At 37.5% G+C, this 21,628-nt stretch overlaps 1 protein-coding gene across 1 annotated transcript in view; it reads right to left on the reverse strand.

Annotated features, from left to right (window-relative positions):
* LOC101855059 (potassium channel subfamily T member 2) overlaps nucleotides 1-15,604 on the reverse strand; it is a gene marked incomplete at both ends in the record, with an annotated part of 28,722 nt that extends 13,118 nt beyond the window's left edge. Inside the window, 14 exon segments of the mRNA NM_001310489.1 lie at nucleotides 541-579; nucleotides 2,931-3,062; nucleotides 3,765-3,848; nucleotides 4,621-4,722; nucleotides 6,041-6,152; nucleotides 7,126-7,260; nucleotides 7,737-7,808; nucleotides 9,259-9,431; nucleotides 10,245-10,350; nucleotides 11,444-11,595; nucleotides 12,070-12,176; nucleotides 12,910-13,151; nucleotides 14,620-14,769; nucleotides 15,496-15,604. Of these exon segments, the coding sequence (NP_001297418.1) occupies nucleotides 541-579; nucleotides 2,931-3,062; nucleotides 3,765-3,848; nucleotides 4,621-4,722; nucleotides 6,041-6,152; nucleotides 7,126-7,260; nucleotides 7,737-7,808; nucleotides 9,259-9,431; nucleotides 10,245-10,350; nucleotides 11,444-11,595; nucleotides 12,070-12,176; nucleotides 12,910-13,151; nucleotides 14,620-14,769; nucleotides 15,496-15,604 (1,715 nt within the window).
* Nucleotides 15,605-21,628: the final 6,024 nt, after the last annotated feature.

Genomic DNA, 21,628 nt, shown 5'->3' on the forward strand with positions numbered 1-21,628 from the left:
ACAACAAAAAACAAACAAACTACCCAATAGAAATTCATATAATATCAATAAAGTGTTTGTGTATTCACTTAAATCACGTCATTCCTTTTCTTTATCTTAATCGAACACCAACTTGCAGGAGTCCCTATAAATGAATTATTATTGATAATGGTCCAACACCAACTTGCAGGAGCCCCTATAAATTAATAAATCATTATTGATTTTGGTCCAACACCAACTTGCAGGAGCCCCTATAAATAAATCATTATTGATTATGGTCCAACACCAACTTGCAGGAGCCCCTATAAATAAATCATTATTGATTATGGTCCAACACCAACTATTCTTGTTATTGCGTTAGCTAAGTAACGCTCTGAGACCCTGCACCTTTTTGTAGAAGCGAGTGAGTGAGTGTTAGGGATGCTAGGAATGACGGGCAATAAGCGGACAAAGTGTCACAAAGCGACCCTTCATGTCGTGCACAAGGTACAAAGGACAAAGGTTTATCAAGGGCTGTGGTGGCTTTGGCAGTGCTCACACACACACCACCTCACTACTCACTCCAGAGCTAGGCTGCTTGCCCCATCGAGATTTCGGCGGCTGGGAAAGTTTAGGGAGTGAGTGAGAAACAGAGGATGAGAACCAACACAAATTATTATGGTGGGAACAGAGAGAGTAACAAAATAAATGAGAGATACAGCAATATTAATAATATTAATAATAATAGGCAAATAATAATAATAATAATAATAATAATAGCCTAATAAAATAATAAACAATAATTATGAATAGCATTTGTATAGTGCATAGCTCCGCTCAACAGCAAGCTCTCTATGCACTTTACACTATATTGCAGTATAATATATAACGCAGCTCTTCTGTTTAAAACGTATGCAAAAAAGTTATGGGTTTTGTTATTTTATGCAGTCGAACCTGTCCTCTTGGACAGACTGATAACAATAATATTTATTTAAAAACGCAAGGTGGGTAAGTGGGAAGTGGGAAGTAGTCATTTGTAGGCTATAGATCATACTAGCTGGGCCCCCTTTCGATGAAAGGAATGATCAGTGCATTAACATAAACCGAAAGTCATTGGCCTACTATATTCACACTCTACTGGAATGGTGCAATATAAGAACTGCAAAAAATTAGAAGGTCTAGATCTCAAAACAAAATGCGCCTAGCAAAATATCACTTCCGCTCCGGATTTTCTAAAATTACAGAGATAGAAGCATCGGCCTACAAAAGCGATCGGCGAAATAAAGAAATTTAGCTTTTTGCAGCAAAATTGTCTCAAAACTGAAAAAACTAAGGGCGTCATGATCTGGAGAATATTTTAAAGAATCTTTTGGCGAAAACCGCATGTCGATCGATGCAGCCATTAAAATTAAGCCTTTTGAATAGCAAAATTCGGCCACCACAAATAGATAATATTATTAATAGATTATTTAGTCTTGGACTGGTGATCGTATGAGCAGGTTTGACTATCGGTTTACAGGGGACATTTTCCAAGACAGCCACCTATTGTTGAGTCGAAAAAAAGGTCATCTTAGACAGACAGTCCTCTTGGACAGTGTCATTATAGTATTTAAAAAAAAAACCCACAGGGTAAGAAATGGAAAGCAGTCGTTGTAGGCTACAACGGGCAGGTGATTGCTAGAGCAGGTTCGACTGTATAGCCCCCCCCCCTATATAATATTAATAGATGGATAACAATTTTTTAAAAATGATTGTCTAGATTGGTAAACCTCGCCACGACTTGGCAAATTATGCTTCACTTATGTCATTACCAGTGAGGTGCTAAACTGTCCAAAAGTGTAGGCCTAACTTAAAGACAATAAATAAAACTGAAAGAGATTTTTAAAAAACAACTAGCTAATGTAAGCATCTGCGCTAAACGAAAAAAGCAAAATCTTGAACATGATGATGTCTCTTTAGCTACTTACGTCGTTTTATGAGCTTTAAAGTTTCTCTTGCCAGAAATTTGTTTCTTGAAGTTTTCTCAATATTCACTACAAACATACCACTGGGTTTTCCTCTCTCAAACATAGACAGAGGACAGAAATTAAAAGGACAATATCACAATTATAAATTCTTTCTCCTAAGTGAAAATAAACCTTCTAAAAATAAAAATAGTCTATAAATAATAAATAAACACTGACACATGTTGTCTTTTCAATCGGGCATCCCATGCTTTGATGGCCAGTACAATAGAGACACAGAATATTTCTCTCATATCGCTATGGATCATAGTAAAACACGCAAAGCGTCTTTGTCATGCACACTGCTGGCTCCAGTGACTAAAAAGTGCCTCAATACAAACTAAAGGCTAAAGATTTCAGCATGGGAGGTAACATTTACTGACAGTGAACATGTACACTATAGATTTCTGACTTTCTATTCTATCATCTAACGTTTATGGGTGTCGCTGTCTGTTTTACTTGTTACTCTCTTCCATCTTCTCTCTCTCTTGTTCTCTTTCTCTCTGTCTCTGTAACTCTGTATCTTTCTCTGTCTGTCTGTCTGTCTGTCTGTCTGTCTGTCTGTCTGTCTGTCTGTCTGTCTGTCTGTCTGTCTGTCTGTCTGTCTGTCTGTCTGTCTGTCTGTCTGTCTGTCTGTCTGTCTGTCTCTCTCTCTCTTTCTCTCTCTCTCTCTCTCTCTCTCTCTCTCGATCTCCCTCCCTCCCTCTCTCTCTCTCTCTTTCCCTCCCTCTCTCTCTCTCTCTCTCTCTCTCTCTCTCTCTCTCTCTCTCTCTCTCTCTCCAAATGCACACAAACCTACACACAAACACATCAATCAACTTATGTGATATTTTTTTTACAATTGCAAAGAAAAATACTTCTCAACAAAGTAAAGCTACCTTAATATTTTTCAGAAAAAGGAAGAAATATAATTTGCTTCATAATCAGAGTCATAAATTCGGGCACACATGCAAAGTAAAAAATACTCACAGAGACAGATTCTGTACCGACATGTGGCTGTGTGCGGTAGATCCCAATCGGTATCTCACATGCTTGTGAGCATAGCTTCTGGTACAGACGGCCGTAGGTTCGAATCCACAGGTCGTCTTTGCCAACTTTTACCTGTGTCAGAAAGCAAAACCAACACCATTAAGGAGAAATAAAAAGTAAATGATTATGGTAGGCCTACAATGACAGAGGTGATTCCACTTGTCATCGAAAGAAATGTAGTTATTTTGCCTCTGTCAAGAATTTCATCCTAGTATAATATGCTTAATTTAAAATTCACTTAATGTTAATCAAAACGAAGAAATTGGAATGTGTTTAGGATAAAGCTAATGTTTGTATCTTTAAAACAAATTCTAGTTAATTATCATTTTACTAACAATAAAATACAATTCTAGTTCTACCTACACAGGAATCAAACCCTGATCGTCCATCATGTATAGCAGCAAAGAGCCTAACAACTGTGTGGTGTGCTGACAAAGCGAGTTGGCTAATCATCGCAATCCACAATAGGAGATATTGGCCAAAAATCAACTAGATTTTCCATAGATGACATATTCTTTTAAGTATAACATGCCTTTTATTATTTCATACACTTATAAACTGTAAAAACTTCACCTATAAGCGTGGTGTATTTCTAAAAGGCTTGAATTCGAGAAGCAACTCATTTTGTAAGCACACTTCACACTTACACATACGACAGCAGTAGAATTACTTACTTACTTGAATTACTTGAATTCAATTACCATTGTAACGTCATGAAAATGTCAAAACTGACTCAAAACATGCCACAGTGACAACCGTGACCTGAATACTTACACATCCTAAGTGACCGGACCCCACAGCCATGTCGATACCCAGCAGAAGCCTCACAAAGGTTATAAGGTAGTCTTTGACAAATGCCTGAAAACATTCAAATTCTGTCTTGTCAAACATCCAAGTTCCTATTGTAATCAAACATTCAACTTCCCTATATTCGTAATCAAATATTCATGTTCCATGTATTTAATATTCAATTTGATCGCTTTTAAGGACAAGCGGGCTAACCCAGATTTCAGGGATTTTCAGAAATCTTGAAATACATCAAAAGATGGCGTTGCCCTACCTATAGAAGAAGTTTGGTTTCATTGGTGAGTATATTTTTTTAGTTATAGAGAAAACTCTCCTTGTCTTTCATAGAAACTGAACAAGGGGCAAAAAACTTTACCTCTGATTTTCTCAAAACAACATTTTTCGGGATAGCCCCCTTAAAAGCAATCAATTCTATTTTTTCAAACTTCCAAGCTCCTTGTAATTGAACATTCAACTTACCTTTCATCAAACATTCATGTTCCAGTTCCATTTATTTAACGTTCAAATTCTAATAATCGAGCTATTTCATTGAGCAGACAACCCACGACAAACACTAAGGAAGTGATGTGTTCACAACTGTTACAAAAAAGAAATAGAAACCCAATAGAATAGAATAACACCAAGTAAAGAAGTCGTTTCTGTTTTTAAATTGATAAGATGAATATTTGGAGTGATTTTCTTTTAGTCAGAACACAACGTTTTATGTTACTGTTGTACGTTATACTGTATTGTAAAGTGCTCAGAGCCTGTGTACTTTAATCAGGGTTGAGTGCTATATAAATCTCATTTATTATTATTATTAGAGAGACTCATCTTTGATTACCTGGTAGAGCAGAGCATCAAGCATGCTGGCACTGAACACATTGCCCGCAGCAAAAGGCAGACGGAACATGTAGTAGATGTTGGAGCCTCGTTCCCGCTCTTTCTGTTGACGAAATAATAGTTTACACACATAATTATAAGTTTGCATCATGCCACATGTATTTTCAAAGCACAAACAATTAAGGCTTAATAAATCAAAACATTTGTGTTGCGACACAGTGGAATCAATCGCTCGTCAGTTTTTGGACATGTGGAATTATTGGTATCATCTGAAAGCTTATTCATTTGCTTTGCTGTCAATGAAAAAAGTACCCATCTACCTTGAACAAAAAGTCAAAATGCTTGTTGATTGAAGTAGGTGGGGTCGCTTGGTTTCAGTGGTAAAATTATCAAGGAAATAGCTGCTAAAGTTCGGTAACTTAAATACCTTGAGAGTCCTTGAAAACTGGAAATGTACATATTTTGCGGCTTTAATTAACATTTTTCAGTAAAATTTACATGGAAATAAGTTTTTATATTGACATACAAGGTGTTGGTTCAAAAAACAAAAATATGATGAAAATTGACAAACTGGCAGAAAAATGCCTGTTTCCTTAATTTCATTATTTTGACTAGCACCTGTTTTCATCCCGATGCCTCTCTTTTCTCTTTTCAAAATACTCTAAAGTTGTTGTTTGTCTTAGTAAAGAGAAGCACATCTACAAAATAAAGGTAATTCAGCGAAGGAAAAAGTCAGAAAAAGAAACTGAAACAGTTAGACAGAAACAAGAAAGTATTGTTTGCACATTCATGTAGCTTTTTGTCAAAGAGAGTAGGCGTCTGTCATACATGCAGAGCAATTTTACTTAAGATATTGACAAGAAACAAGCAGCAAACCGATATAGACGTTTTAGTTCTAATCAGAGTTTTATGGCACTTGCAACAGAAATAGGTCATATAAATGCAGAAGATTAGAGTTGTGGAGAGTAACTGACATAGAAAAGGAGAACGAGAGATATGGACAATAAATGTTTGATAGAAAAGAAGCAATTCCACACCAGAGCTCCCATCAATCACTAACATATCGACATCTTACAACCTGACAAAGATAACACAAGAAAGTACACTGAGGAAGTTGAGAACAGACATGGGACAACACCTGGATACCTGGAAGTGTCATCTCTGACTCAGAGTTTGCCGTGTAATGACCCTCCATTATTCACGGTCGCAAGCTGCCGTTGCACATTCTGCTATATCCAGGCCAGTCCATGTTTTTATATTGTCTATCCATGTTACTCTTTGCCTTCCCCTGGCTCTTCTTCCCTACATCCTTCCTTCAAGCACCTCTTTTACAATGGTCTCATGTCATTTTAAGTGGCCTTTGTATTGTATTTTCCAACAACAACAACACAACAAAGAATAAAACATAGAGAAAAATTTACCTTTTCTTGTTTAGAAATTGATAAGGCGTACAAGTCATCAGGCCTGAACTGCATAAATCTCATATTGGGGGCAGCAGAGATTTCCGTGATGATATTTGCTTTTGGAAACAACCTAGAGAAGGAAAAAATAAATTATGATAAAGCAAGATGCAGCTGAGACATTACAAACAAAATTCTAATATTGATTTCTGAGACCCAAGTAAAAAGTAAAGTTGTTCCCGCATCCGATCCGGACACTGGGGATTGCCTTGTTAGTGAGACAACTTCCTGGGTTTTTGACATATTGTGGTAGGTGGCCAGTTCCTTTCCACCCCGCCTTTACTTCCCCTACTCAAAGTGAGGTACCCATTACTTCTAGATTCTGGGTGGGTAGGAGGGGGTGAAAAAAATACTTGTCCAAACCGAGGCTTGAACCCGGACTTTCCGCTTCAGAGACAAGTGCACTAACTATTTTGCCACCGCACCGAGACCCAAGTACAAACATGATAATGTCTATTAAAGACTTGAAATTGTTAATATCAAACATCAAAGCAAGCAAAAGTATGTGCATGGACGCTCTAAATACAAACAGAATAAAACCCACGAAAGCTCAAAACGCTGCTTCAGGTATGGTCCTTGAAGATCAATAACTAGCCAGCTTTATAATATACAAGAATGAAGAGGCTCCCACCTATAACAAAGAATTGGCTCCAGGTGCCTCACAATAAGATACACTTTCCACAGTAAACACAACGACACTTTACACACATAGCGACCCGTCCATTATACAAAAGTCCTTTCAAATACATCACCCTCAGTCCGACAAAAGGACACATACACAAAACAAAAATCAATGTGGCTGCTGACCACACTTCGATTTTGGAAGAAGAATCAAACTAGCTGGTAAAATAAGCCCTAATGACAATAATAAATGACATTTATATAGCGCTCAACCCCGAATAAAGTACTTAGGCTCTGAGCGCCTTGCAATACAGTACAATGTACAAGAGTAAGATAAATTAAGATAAATGTGTCCTTCTACATCCCTACATAAATTATGTGTCTTTATACATGCCTACATAAATTATGTGTCTTTTCGTCGTCACCTGAATATTGTCTGAACTGACACAATGGTGTTACAGTCGGCCAGAGTGTCCTCGTCTTTAGCGTTGGACGTCTCTTTGTTCACAACCACCACGTTGTCCGTTATGTGGATCCCCGCCTTCAACAGGTCTTCGATGCTAAAATAAGGAAAAGGTAAAAAAATATCATATTACCAGTATATTTTATAGAATATTATTCAGTCAATTTACACAAAATATTTAAAATAATATAGTCGAATCTGTTCTAATGGCGACCTGTCCAAGACAAAAACTTGCACAAATGCTTTAAAAAAAACAACAAAAAACTTGCACAAATGGCTACTTCCCACTGAATTTTTGGGACCCTGTGGATACATCTTGTGTCACAACTATTAAAATTTGTATACAAAGTGCAATAGAACACATACATGTTGGACAAAATCCGGATACTTTTAGAAATCCAAATTTCCGCAATTTATACTGAAAAATCCGCAACTCTGTCTTTGAAGGAAGCAGTTAAATTACATAATATAATTGATATCAACAAATCAATAGACTTTACCTACAGAGCACACAACTGGCATAGAACAAAAAAGAAAAAGCAACCCCCAGCCTCCAAACATAAAACCTCTCACCAGTCAATAGAACCTCTCATCCAGAAGACTAGAGGGAAATAACTGATCAAGGCCAAGAAACCACTGTCAGGCCTGAAAAAAAGCCAAAAACATTTTAAAAACACATCATTATAGACTGTCCCCCGTGGTTTATGCACCCCGCATAATTTAGCAAAATTTGATCATTTTTTGCATAATTTGTTATTATTTTCCTTTATCATTTTTTGTTAAAAGTCATAGAATCGCATAATTTCACATTTTTCGGCTCAGTTTGCATAATTTCATAATTTTTCTTGCATAAAACGATGGGGACAGTATAGAGCAACAGATTTTTAGACACCACGTGAAAAGAAAAGTATATGTGAGGCAGTGTGTTGAAATCAGGCGCTCGTCAAAATAATCAAAGTGAAGAAACTGGCATTTTTGTGAGTTTTGATTAAATTTTCGTTTTTTGGGCTCATCACCTTGCATGCCCATTAAAGAACACATTTGTGTGTGGATTTTACCGAAAAACTTTGATTAAAAGCACAAACAGTGTCATTCTTCAGTTTTCGAGGACTCTTTAGCTATTGGAGTTAACAAATTTTGGCAGCCTTTTTCTCGCTAATTTCACCACTGAAACCAGGAGGCTTCACCTCTTTCAATCGCAAATATCTTGACTTCTTCTTAAGACAGATGGGTATTCTTTTAAATTGAAAGCAAGGCAAATGAATAAAAGCTTTCAGATGGTACCAATAACTCCACATGCCGAAAAATTGACAAGCACCTGGTTCCACCGTATCATGACACATATATAAAGGAAAATTTATTTCACATGAATCAGTTTTTGAAAATTTTACTGTGTCAATCGAACAGAAAAGTATATTGTGAAAGCAATCTTCCTGAGAAACTGAAATCCGTGGTTGAGTAGAGTAATATAAAGGTAACATCTTACATTTGTTTGAATGACACAGTTATTGTTCATTGATGAATGTGTGCTTGAGTTTATGTATTGCACTAGACCTCTGTGCTCACAGGTGTAGGCACAATAAAAATAATCTACATCATCAATATCATCATCATGATCATTATTATTATTATTATTATTATTATTATTATTATTATTATTACTCTTAATATTATTACTATTATTATTACCATTATTATCATTAGTCTATCATTAAAATTATTATTATTAATAGTAGTAGTAGTAATATTAGTATTAGAAGTATTGTTATTTTTAGTATTAGTATTATTGCTACTATTACTATATCCGTATTAAATAATAAAAATAATAATTATTATTATCATTATTATTATTTTTATTATTATTTTTACTAAATTATCATTATTATTACTAATATTATTGTTAATATCATCATTATCATTATTATCATCATTATCATTTTATTATCCATGTTATTATTATTATTATTATTATTATTATAATTATTATTATTATTAGGGCCTATTATAATAATTTTAAAAAAAAATTATTATTATCATAATCAATTTCTAAAAATGCCATGAGCCATAAGACATGACAAGTAAATCTGGGACTCACGGTTTGGTTAAGAGAAGAACGATGGGACTGAGGGACTTCTTGGGGCGAACGTGAGATCTTAAAGGCACAATGAAGTTGTAGAGACCCGAGCTGGCGTAGTCGGCGGCAACGATAATGGCGGGGTTGGACCAGTTGTACTCCCGGGCGTTGCGGTGGGGGCAGTGGGAGCACTCCTGGGGGTTATAGAACAATGTAGCATGGCGTGATTCAATGACAGTCTCTTATATATAGCACAGCATAGCACTCCTGGGGATTATAGTACAATATAACACTGCAATAGCACATCGTAACACGCTTAATTAAATAGCACAATTTAGCTTTGTATGCTTCAATGCTAGTCTCCTATAAAACACAATATAACACACCTGGGGATTAGAGCACATCATATCATGGCATGACTCAATATATAGCACACTTCATTGCATAGCACAATATAACATGGCATGATTCATGGGAGGAGTCTTACATAAGCTATATAGCACAATATAGCACTCTTCATTGCATAGCACAACGTAACTCTCTCTCTCTCTCTCTCTCTCTCTCTCTCTCTCTCTCTCTCTCTCTCTCTCTCTTTCTCTCTTTATTCATCTCTCACCCTCTCTCTCTCACACACACATACACACACCCTCTCTCTCTCTCTCTCTCTCTCTCTCTCTCTCTCTCTCTCTCTCTCCCCCCCACTCCCAACTGCTTTTGAGGAATATTCACCAATAGAAATACAAACCCGTTCATTTATTTGAACAATTTACTACATTCTCATTTCTATGATCTTCGTTCCAAGTTCTATCAAGATAAAAAACCACACACACACACAAACACACACTCACAAACACACAAACACACACACACACACGAACACATGCACACACACACACACACACACACAAACACATACACACACACACACAACCCTTCTTCCAAATGGCCCACTATCTGCCCAGTCAAACGCTAAACTTCACAGAAAGCAGAATTTTAAAAAATCTTACTGTAGAAAGCTGAAGGCAACACATGGGTCTCTTCTCTCTCATCAGATGACATAGAGTCGGGCTCGTGCCGACATACGGAGTCACAGGAGGGAAGCCACGGACATATCTGGCACGACCACAAAGAAAAACCATTTTGTGAAAGAGGAAATTGACGTTGAAATATGAAAATTTCAATCATTTCAATTAATTGAACATCTGTATTAGAAGGACGTGTCCATTAGTAGAACATGAATGAATATCACATAAAACTGTTCACGTCGTTTTAAGCTAGAAAAATTCTGAAATTATGCAAAACGAGCCCAAAAATGGGAAATTATGCGATTCTATAAATTTTAACAAGGAATGATAAAGAAAAATAATCAGAAATTATTTTTTAAATGATCAAATTTTTTCTAAATTATGCGGGGTGCATAAAACCACCAGGACAGATAAAAGACCACAGATCACTATGTGTCACTAAATTAATATATCAAATTAGTCAGCACAAATATTTCACTACACTGTCGTTTCGAAAGTTTAGGTACAGTCAAACACCATCCGCCACTGGAATCAGTTGTTTGTACTGTACAAGTGATTGTTGATTGTCTTGGAAAATTGGTCATCAAAGCAGTTTTGACTGTATTCCTTTCTCATCACAAATTAGATACCGGGGACAGCAATGAAGATAAAATTAAAAAAATTTTCAAAACTAAATCAATTGGGAGTAAATGATCATGGAAGGAGGAAAAGGAGAAGGGGAAAAGGTATAAAGAAGTGAAGAAAAAAAACTAGAGGAGAAAGGAGTTGGAGGATCATTACCATTCTCCTCTGACTAAAATAATTAAGACTTTTTGTGGCTACAGTTTTGGTGCACTCCTAATTGGCCGGATACAAGAGGAACATCAAAATGAATTTGGTAAGATGTCTTTTCAGTAATTTTTTGTCATGCTCTCTGTTTGCTATATAATGATCTGACAAAAAACACACTTCCTTCTCCTACTCCTCTTATTTTATATTTTGTTGTCCCCGTGATTTTATGCACCCGGCATAATTTAGCAAAGTTTGATAATTTTGTGCATAATTTCTGATTATTTTCCATTATCATTCTTTGTTAAAATTAACAGAATCGCATAATTTCACATGTTTGGGCTCAGTTTGCATAATTTCCGAATTTTTCTTGCATAAAACGACGGGGACAGATTTTTCTTCTAGTTGCTTACTCAACAAAATCATCAGGCTCCATATCACAGGGTTCCTCTTCCTCGTCCTCCGTGTCGGAGCCGGTGATGTTGATGTGGATGTTGTTTGCCTCCAGAGTGGCAGGCACAGGCGCTATACTCGGCCTCTTTTGTAAACTCTGGATGTTAAGACCCTGGAAATGGAGGGTAACTCAAACAAATGAGCTGAGTTGTGTTACTGAGACAGTAAAAGAAATATAAATAATGAGTAAATCGAGTACAGTTATGCTTCTGAAATTCTGTGAAACAAACAAAAAAATTGGGAATTAAAGGTCTATATGTTTGTGTAAATACACTCGACACATTCACACATTCTAGATTTTACATTCAAATTCCGTTATGGAGGCAAAGTATGTCACTACAATCACTCGTGGCAAATAATCTGCTTTCTATGAGAACAAATTAGGTGGAAGTAAAACAAGAATAAATAGTTTACTAGCATGAACAGAGTGGGAGATGGGAAAAAAACAGGTTATTTAGAGCTTCAGAAGAGAGAAAATAGTGACAATCTAATATTGCTGATGTCCGTTTCAGATCGAGCCCTTAGAGACTTACAAAAAAAAAGGCTTTTTCAACTTAAACATCCCAAACAGTGAAATAATCACTACCTTTGGCAGGCTGAGATTCCTAGACCTGCTTCCCGTTCTTGTAATGAGGTTCGTGTCGGAGCTGAAGGTAGACACTCGTGTGTGCTGAAGCTCCAAAGCCACAGTGCCTGAATATAACATGACATACAAAAACACATAAGTAACGGAACATAGCACTCACGCAAGGACACATCACATTAGTGATAGAGCATAGCACATTCACTAAGACCCATTAAGAGCCTGAACATAGCACACACAATGACACACACGTAGCACAAACAAAGACGTATTAATGCCTGAACCCAGCACACAAAAAAGACAAAGAGAACACACAAAGACACGTTAAGAGACCAAACAAAGCATTCACAAAGACACAGTAAATCTGTCCCCATCGTTTTATGCAAGAAAAATTCTCATATTATGCAAACTGAGCCCAAAAACGTGAAATTATGCGATTCTGTTAATTTTAATAAAGAATGATTAAGAAAAATCAGTAAATATTATTTTTAAAATGATCAAATTTTGCTAAATTATGTGTGGTGCATAAAACCACGGGGACAGGTAAATGGACAATAAAAGGGTAGCATTATACATAATATCATATATACATTATATGTAACGAACGCTTCTTAGGATGCTGGAAATGTTTCAGAATGCTGCAGCATCTGTCATGTCAGAGTAGTTATAACTTGTTTAAAACATTCTTGTAGTAAAATTACATTACACAAACCGAATCTATTATTACGATCATTATTAAGAAAAGCTTACTCAAATATTCATAAGTTTCTATTGTTGTAAAAAACAAATTTTTGTCCCTGTCTCTGTTAGCCAGATTTTTCAACATTTTTCAGCCAAACTTACCCACACTAGCAATCATACTGGCAACTCGTGAAGCCTTCTCTGTACCCTGTGGTAACCTTGCCCTCTCCACCGCAGACGGATCTCGGTTCGGATGAGCCAGGATGAAGGCCGAGTTTTCTTCCTTCGTTATATTCATATAAAAACAAATGTCTGCTTTCCTCATGATGTGCCGTGGGCCGGGATTCAGCTGTATCGTGCTGCCAGGCAAATCTCGCTGTACCCCTACCAAACTCACTCCATACCTAGGATGAGATGAATTACAATATTTTTATATAGGCCCTACATTCCAATTTTTTAAAAAGTGATCCCACACGCACAGAGCCCAAATAATTAATTTGCTTTATATATATGCAATAGGCAACGTGAAACATGGAGGAGATGTGTGGAAAGGGACATGAGAGAGATGAAGCTCACTTGGAACGAGCTAGGAAGGATGGCCCAGAACAGAGATAAATGGAAGGAGCTTATATGTGGCCTATACCCTGCCAGGGGTGAAAGGCACTGATGATATATGTGCAAGCCCAAATGATTAATTATATATATATATATATATATAATATATCACAACAAGCCTTCATCACCGAAATGAAATATCAAGAAGAGAAAAATAAAACTAGAATCGCACTTTTCACTTTTACCATCTAGAAACTTACAAACAATAGGCAAAAGGGCATTTGTATATCTTGGCTCGGATGTACAGAATACTTCGCCAAGTAGTTTAACAGAGATCAAATCTTTTGATTTATTCAAGTGTCAGTTAAAAGCATTTCTGATTTTAGAATATTAAGATAAAATATGTAGGCCTATAGAGTTTTAGTCAGAACACAATGTACTGTTAATGTGATGCTACGTGTATTGTATTTATAAAACGCTTGTGTTCTTTAAGTGGGGTCGAGTGCTATTTCAATGTCATATACATGTGCCAACAAAATGAGTTACTTCTCGCAATCCAAAAGTGAAAATTTTGGCCAAAAATAGACACTTGGGTCAAATTTGTAGATTTTCTATTGATGTCATATTCTTTAAGTATAACAGGCCTTTTATTATTTTTTGTATACTTATAAATTGTAAAACTGAAAATTTACATATTTTGTGCCATTAATCAACGTTTTACAGTAAAGTTTACATGGAAGTGTATTTTTATACATGGACATAAAAAGTGCTGAGCCAAAAAAACAAACATTCGACAAAACTGGCGGAGCCTGTTTCTACAATTTCATTAATTTGACGAGCGCCTTATTTCACCACAATGCCTCACATATGGTAACAACACACTACTTAAAACCCCCCGGGGCGGTGCCACTGACTGAAGTGTCTTTAGGCCATTCTCAAAGGGGGACATTTCTCGTTCTAATGCACAGCAGAATCGTAAATGGGCTGATTCATCAATGTCATGCTCAAAACTATGCCTGAGCTACAACAGGGTACTGCTGCTTTTTTTCCCCTAATCCTTACGATTATAATTTTCTTCTACTTCTTTTGTATGTTCGTCACACTCTTGAGACCCGCTATTTCCGGGGTGCCTTGATAGTTGAAGCAGACTTTGTGCTGTTGAAGCTAGAGAGGTGAGCAGAGTAAGCCTGATTCCCTGTAAAGACTTCTCTGCTGACATACGCCCCTTGGTGCTCATATGACCTTATGCAGTTGCGAGTGCCGTAAAAAGTCTACTAAAACACCACCCCCCCCCTAAATCCCCAACACATTGCTTACTTTCGATGAGCGTGGAAAGAAGCGTATGTGAAGCTCTTCCCTTCATAGTCACCAAAGAAATTGCTGTCACCAAGCCGGATGTGGTAGATCTCATTTCCCGAACATTTTCCGTACAGCCGCTGCCACTCCTCCGATGAAGTTTGACCTTCTCTGAAAGGAAAAAAAAAAGAAAATATACTGTTAAAGTAAACTTTAGCCCTCCATTTGGAGCTTACTTGATTATTAGGGGGCTGGCTCCACTTTGTCGTGAGGCCACATTAATATAGCCCATGTGTGAGGATTTAACTGAGCTAAAGAGACTTTTTGAACTTGTTTTGAGAGTGGGGGGGGGGGGGGGGGGGTTCCTTTTTATCAAACAAACCAAAGACGGAATATGTATGTATCCTTCACTTTTGCTCAAAGTAAGCGTTCAGCTATGGGTATGTTTAATAAAGTATTGTGTGAATAGATTGAACAAAAGCATTTGAAATATTGGGGTTGTATGAGGTCAGTAGATATAAATTCAGCTTTAAATGTTTACCACCAGCATAGACAATTAATTATGTATACATAAACATACGTGTAGTACCATATATATATAGGCCTATATATATATTATATTAAAGAAAATTATCCACCATACAGACCAAAACAACCCCTCCCCCCCCCCCAAAAAAAAAAAAGTAAAAAAAATTATGTAAAAAACCCATAAAAACACTCTTTCTTCTTCCCCTATCCCCCCCCCCGCCGGCGAGCAAAGAATAAACTGTGGGAGAAGGACAAGAAACAGCCCGCCCACACTGAAAAAACCGCCGACACAGTTCACACAAAAAAGTGAAAGCCCGTGAGAAAGAAAATACACAACTAAACCAGGAGAAAGTAACTTAGCCAACAGACCTTCCCCTGGAGGTGTGCAGCAGCAGTGTGACAAAGGTGGAGATGCCCGGACACAGGCAGTTGTTGGCCAACAGGGCGTACTTGAACTCATCCTCACACACAACGTGGTCTGCGTCACACATGAGAAAAAAGCAAAAGAAATTCGTAAAATCTTCTCGATTAATAATAATAATAAATGACATTTATAAAACGCTCAACCCCGATTAAAGAACACAGGCTCTGTGGAGCGCTTTACAATACAAAACAACAATAACATAAAACATTGTGTACTGACCCAAAAAAAATTTCTTCAAATATTTGCCTTATTAATTTAAAAACAGAAATGACTTCAACTGACATTTGAATGAATCAAAGGATTTGATCTCTCTCAATACTTAGTAATCTTAATAATGAGGGAAACACCGTTTGCTCAGTTGGTATCAGGCTGGAATATGGACAAGATGGCCCTATTTCAAATCCACAATGAGGCATTATGAACTTGCTTTTAAATTAATGTTTTAAAGGCTCTCTACACATTTGCCTTGGTCCAATTGCAATAGCTACGTGACTTCTGAATCTAGAATCAGCCTTCATTATACTATAGTATTATTTATGAGGCACTGCGAAAAGACACTGAAGAATATCCAACCAGCTGATAACTGGCACGATCAGAAAGCAGACCCTTTCATGGATCCTGGAGAGGAGGAAGGAGCAGCTATGGCATTTTGCCGCCTGCAATGATGCCTATTTTCCAACCAAGTAAGTAAGGACACTGAGCCAAGTGAGCGGGAGCTTTGAAAACTCCCTAACCAACCCGAGTTCAAGAACAGCCCACTAGGGATTCAAGTTTAGTTCCTGTGTGCTATTGCCCAGCAAGGTACCAAGGGAGGAAACAGTGAGGGAGTTCAGATTACATTAAGAAATGCCATCAAGAACAACAAAAAATCTGTGCAAATCCAACGTCATGAACAAGGCTCTGGTTACTTTTAAATAATAAATAACTGTAAATCGACAGAGATTTTAATATTTATCACTTTAATGTCAATAAGAAGACACTGCATGCAACAATACAAAAAGACAAGTAATTTTTTTTTCTTTACTGTATTATGTGGAGTTTACATCCTTTTCAGCACTGTAAGTTAGTTTTAAAGACATTTCTAAAATTAGATTTTATATAATTTTTTTTTTAAAGTGCATTTTGTTAGTAAAATTAGAAAGGAAAGAAAATATTAGCAAGAAAAACAAATAAATAATATGACAAAATATTGCTGCACAATTAAGAGTTAATACTGAGTGGGAAAAGAGAAATCTAAACAAACCTGCAAATTTTACATGAAATTTGTTTTCAGGTTTGAAGAGCTGAACATAGAGAGGGCACTTTGGTGCAAAATCTCGAACAGCCCATGCCCTCATTATAGTGTGCTGATCCTGTGAATGAACAAAGCACAACATGCATATTAGGGCACGAAAATAAATATAAAACTCAATTTCTTTTGTTGTCTTTTTTTTGTTAAGTGTTTTACAGCACTCGCAACTGCATAAGGTCATGTGAGCGTGTGGGACACACTAAACATTTTCAGTTGGTACGAAAATTTGAATTTTTCCCAGGTGGCGGCCAAAGCCTGCTCTTTTTGATTTTGGACTACCAAGGGATCTTTAATATGCACAACTTCAGGAGCTCAGAGGAGGGGGGGCAAAGGAGGTGAGGTGGGAGGGGGCAGAAAGTGGAGACAAAAGCAGACGACAGAAAATACAGGGTTAGAGAGCAGGAAAGGAGGTGAAAGGAAACAGTTTTAGAGAAGAAATATTTCTGTCGTTATCCGTATTTGAACCCGAGACCAATTGAATGAAAGGTGAACACCTTAACCTCACGGCCACGAGAGCCCCCTGTGTCAAACTTTAAAAGAGTCTTATGACACTTGCAGCACAAACAGGTCATATCAGCGCTGTAGATTACTGGTGTTATTAGAGAGTGTAGCAAACAAAGAAATGATTGATGAAAGTTAGGACGACATTATTATACTTGCTAGGAAAGAAGGAACAAACTACATCTGAGTGACCGCTAGCCACCTATTACTGATGTTTGATGGGAAAATAGGAGCAAACCACACAAAGCACCCTCCAAACACCCGCACTTCATACTGTGACTATGAAAAAGAATTCATGGTAGAGCGGAGATGCCCTCTATAGAATACAACCAAAGCTGGTTTGAATCTTGCTTCCGGAGTTTTTAGGATTTTCAAACTCTGCCCTGTAATTTACTTAAGAATCTGATTTACCTTACAATATGGTACTAAATATTAAAATGGATCTAAAACTACAACTTTTGAGAAAATTTGAAAATATAATATATATATATTTATATAGAAACACGATGTCCTGCTAACTCACAATTATTATGGAGAACGTGACAGGTAGCTTATTGGTAAGAGAAGATCCATCTCTTCTACAGATAAATTCCTTTAGATGGGTTTTTTACTTCATTTATTTATCAAAGTTATGAGAATTGGAGATTAAACCAAATTATAACATAAAAACTGCAGTATTACATCAATATATGGCGATAGAAAAGAAAATTTTCAGTATGATAAAGCATCTGATTGTAAACTAGAGGAAGTGATGATGACAAAATACAAACCAAGGCCTCTTTATCAGCGTTGTTTCTGTCATTTCTTGAGGATAAAATAAAAGATGCTTCAGCGTCTTGCATCCTGAAACAAAAAACACCAACAAAAAAATATTAAAACTCCTCATAGTAAGTGTGTAAAAAGTAATACGCTGGTGCGAGAATAAAAAAAAATTAACTGCTTACTTTTTCAAGATAGAAAACAATTAATAAAGCTCAACATCACCTTTTTATAGAAAAAAAAAATTGGGGGAATTTTTTTTAAAGCATAACATTCACTACCATGTTGACATATTTCTTTACCAACTTACTAATATCCACTACCAAGGAGATCATCCTCATTGCCTTTCTCTCTCTGGATCAAGATATAGGCCACGAACAAACACTTTCCACATTTCCCTATCCTGGACTAGTCGCTTAATGTCCTTCCACATTTTTCCACTTTTCTGTACATCCTTTTCCATGACTCTTCTCCAGGTTCCACGTGGTCTTCCCATCTCTTGTGCCATTTGAGAACTCTTTCTTGCTTCATATGATATGGTGTGAACATTCAACGATGCAATTCGGAGAGACTTGTTCGACAGAGAAAGTTTCGAGTCAGAAGAGTCCTTTCGGCTTTGTCCGCTGTCCTTCATTGTTCCTGCTAATATAGAAACTCCTCCGTCTCCCAAGATGGAAAAATAATAAGGCATGTTTGTCTGTGTTTCTGTAACTGACTGTTTTTTACTATGTCGGGTTGTTGGCCATCCACAAACTGGCACTTTTCGGGTGACCAGACCTGTGCACCTTTAGTCGCCTCTTACGACACGCAATATAACGACAGGTGTATTCTTTGCTCCCCAACAGTAAAACTAATACCACCCTCCCTCCCCACCTGCAGGGACGTATAACCAAAGACATGGGAACAAAAAAAACAACAAAACAAAACAAAAATAAAACCATTCAGCTTCACCTGCATCTGGTGAGATCTGTGTCCTTGAGAGCCGAACCCTGCACGTAGATGACCCTCTGTGCCCACAGTGGCACCTGCAGTAACATCTTGAGGGTCGGGTCGACCTCGCACGGAGACAGCAACACCACGAAGTAGTCCTGAGAGGGAGCGGGGGGAGGGAAGAGATAGGAGAAAGGTGCTGCATGTTCACTGCTGTCATCACACTCAATCTAATGGCGACCTGTCCAAGACAATTGACCTGTACAAACTCACCCCCCACCCCCACCCCACCCCAGCACTTTTGAAAATAAATTATGAGGTGTGCTAAGAAATGAGTTACTTCTAATTCTCGCAATCCACAAATGGAGACATTGGCCCAAAAATAGACACTACGGTCTAATTTGTAGATTTTCTATTGATGCCATATTTCTAAAGTATAATATTAGGCCTATACATTTAAACAATAACGAACATGTAGTTTGAGGTGATCGTAGAACTAATTGAGGAAGTTAGAAACGTCAACTGATCAATCAAACAACAACATAGAAAGACAGAACAAAATGGTTTGGCCAGCTGTTACGTATGTCATCTGGCCAGCCAGCCTCGAGAGCCTACGACACCAAGCACTCAGGCTATAAAGGAAGAGGAAGGCCACGCAAAAGATGGATCGAGGATGTCAAGGAAACCCCTGAGAAAACATAATGTCACAACTGAAAGAGCTGCGGAGCTAGCCTACCATAGAAAACTGTATCTCCCCTCGACGTTTAATGGCAACAGAGGATGAAAAAGTTAAAAGGTAAAAGTAAGTAAGCAATCAACAGCATAACGAGCCTGTAGTTTTGGGTGAATGTAAAATTCGTCGAAGAAGTCGAGGACGTCAGTTGGTTAATCAAATAACAACAACAACAACAACAACAACAACATCAACAACAACAACAACAACAATGCCAATTGTACAGCGACGATCCCCAAGATTTGGAGCATTGGCTGCAGAGATGCCCCACCACGGAGGTCCGGCAGTGGCATCTTTTTGGAGGAGGATTCAGGGAGGTTGGACTGCCTCACCCTCTTCCCAAAAGAGGCGGTGGCCCTGGCAAAGAGCACGCTCTTCGGGGCTCCAAACATTTCGAATGGATAGGCTACCACACACACACACACACACACACACACACACACACACACACACACACACACACACACACACACACACACACACACACACACACAACAACAACAACAACAACAACAACAACAACAACAACAACAACAACAACAACAACAATGAACCTGTAGTTTGGGGTGAGGTAGAACTCATTGAGGAAGTCAGAAACGTCAATCGACCAATCAAACAACAATAACAACAACACATAACAACAACAACAACAACAACAACAACACCACCACCACCACCACCGCCAACAACAACAACGAACCTGTAGTTTGGGATGAGCGTAGAACTCGTTGAGGAAGTCGAGGACAGCGTCAGCCTGCAAGGTTGTCATACACACCACCACGTGTTTCTCCGTCTGGGCTCTGTGGCTGCTGTAGGAACCTCCCATCTTCTGTCTCTCCAGCCATGTCAAGGCAAGCAGCTCCACCTGAACAATGTGTCAAGACGTGGTGCAATCAGGCGTTCGTCAATTTTTGGGGTAAGTGGGGCTATTGATATCATCTTAAAGCCTGTTTATTTGCCTTCCTTTTGGTGAAAAAAAATATCCATCTATGATGAATAGAAGTTGAATTATTTGCCATTGAAAGATGTCAGGGTCGTCTGGTTTCAGAGGTAAAATTAGCAATAAAATCCGTCAGTTTGGAAACTGAAAATTTGCACTGTTGTGCTTTTAATTAATGTTGTTCATTAAAATCCACACAAAAAATGTGTTTTTAAATCGACACAAAGGGTGTTGAGACAAAAAACAATTATTTTAAAAATTGCCCATCTGCCAAAAAAAAGCACATTTCTTTGATTACCTGAGCGCCTGATTTCACCACGATTCCTCAGATATTGGACGGGACAGTTGACAGTTGGTGCTGTTTCTTGTCGTCTATATTTTACACTCATCACTGACTTAATCTTGACCTTTTATGAGATCGGTTTCTCAAACTTTGCACCCTATCTTAAATTAGATCAGGGTCATTTCTGTCTTCAATTTTTTTTAAAAGTTACACTCCTCAATGACTTAATCTAGACCTTTTAGGAAATATGTTGCTGAAACTTTGCACTCTATCCTCAGTCATTCTTGTCTTCAATTTTTTTTTTAATATTATGAAACTGTACAGATACTGTTCAAAACAGATAAGGGCATATCTTGAAAATTTTAATTTTTGTGACTGTGTCCACCCCCCTATTTAAAAAAAAGTAAATCTTTATGTGTGTTTTGTATAATGTCTGGAAAATGTCCTTTTTCAATCTGGCATAGGGGCTGAAGAACACATGCCCAAGAGCTACCAGATTAAACACAACAACAGCAACAACAAGAACAACAAGAAAGAGAACAACTAATGTTTGGGGTCCTATACACATACACACACACACACACACACACACACACACACACATATCCACTCACACACATCTATTCACACACACACATCAA

This window comes from Aplysia californica, unplaced genomic scaffold (assembly GCF_000002075.1).
Source record: "Aplysia californica isolate F4 #8 unplaced genomic scaffold, AplCal3.0 scaffold00824, whole genome shotgun sequence".
Classification (NCBI taxonomy): domain Eukaryota; kingdom Metazoa; phylum Mollusca; class Gastropoda; order Aplysiida; family Aplysiidae; genus Aplysia; species Aplysia californica.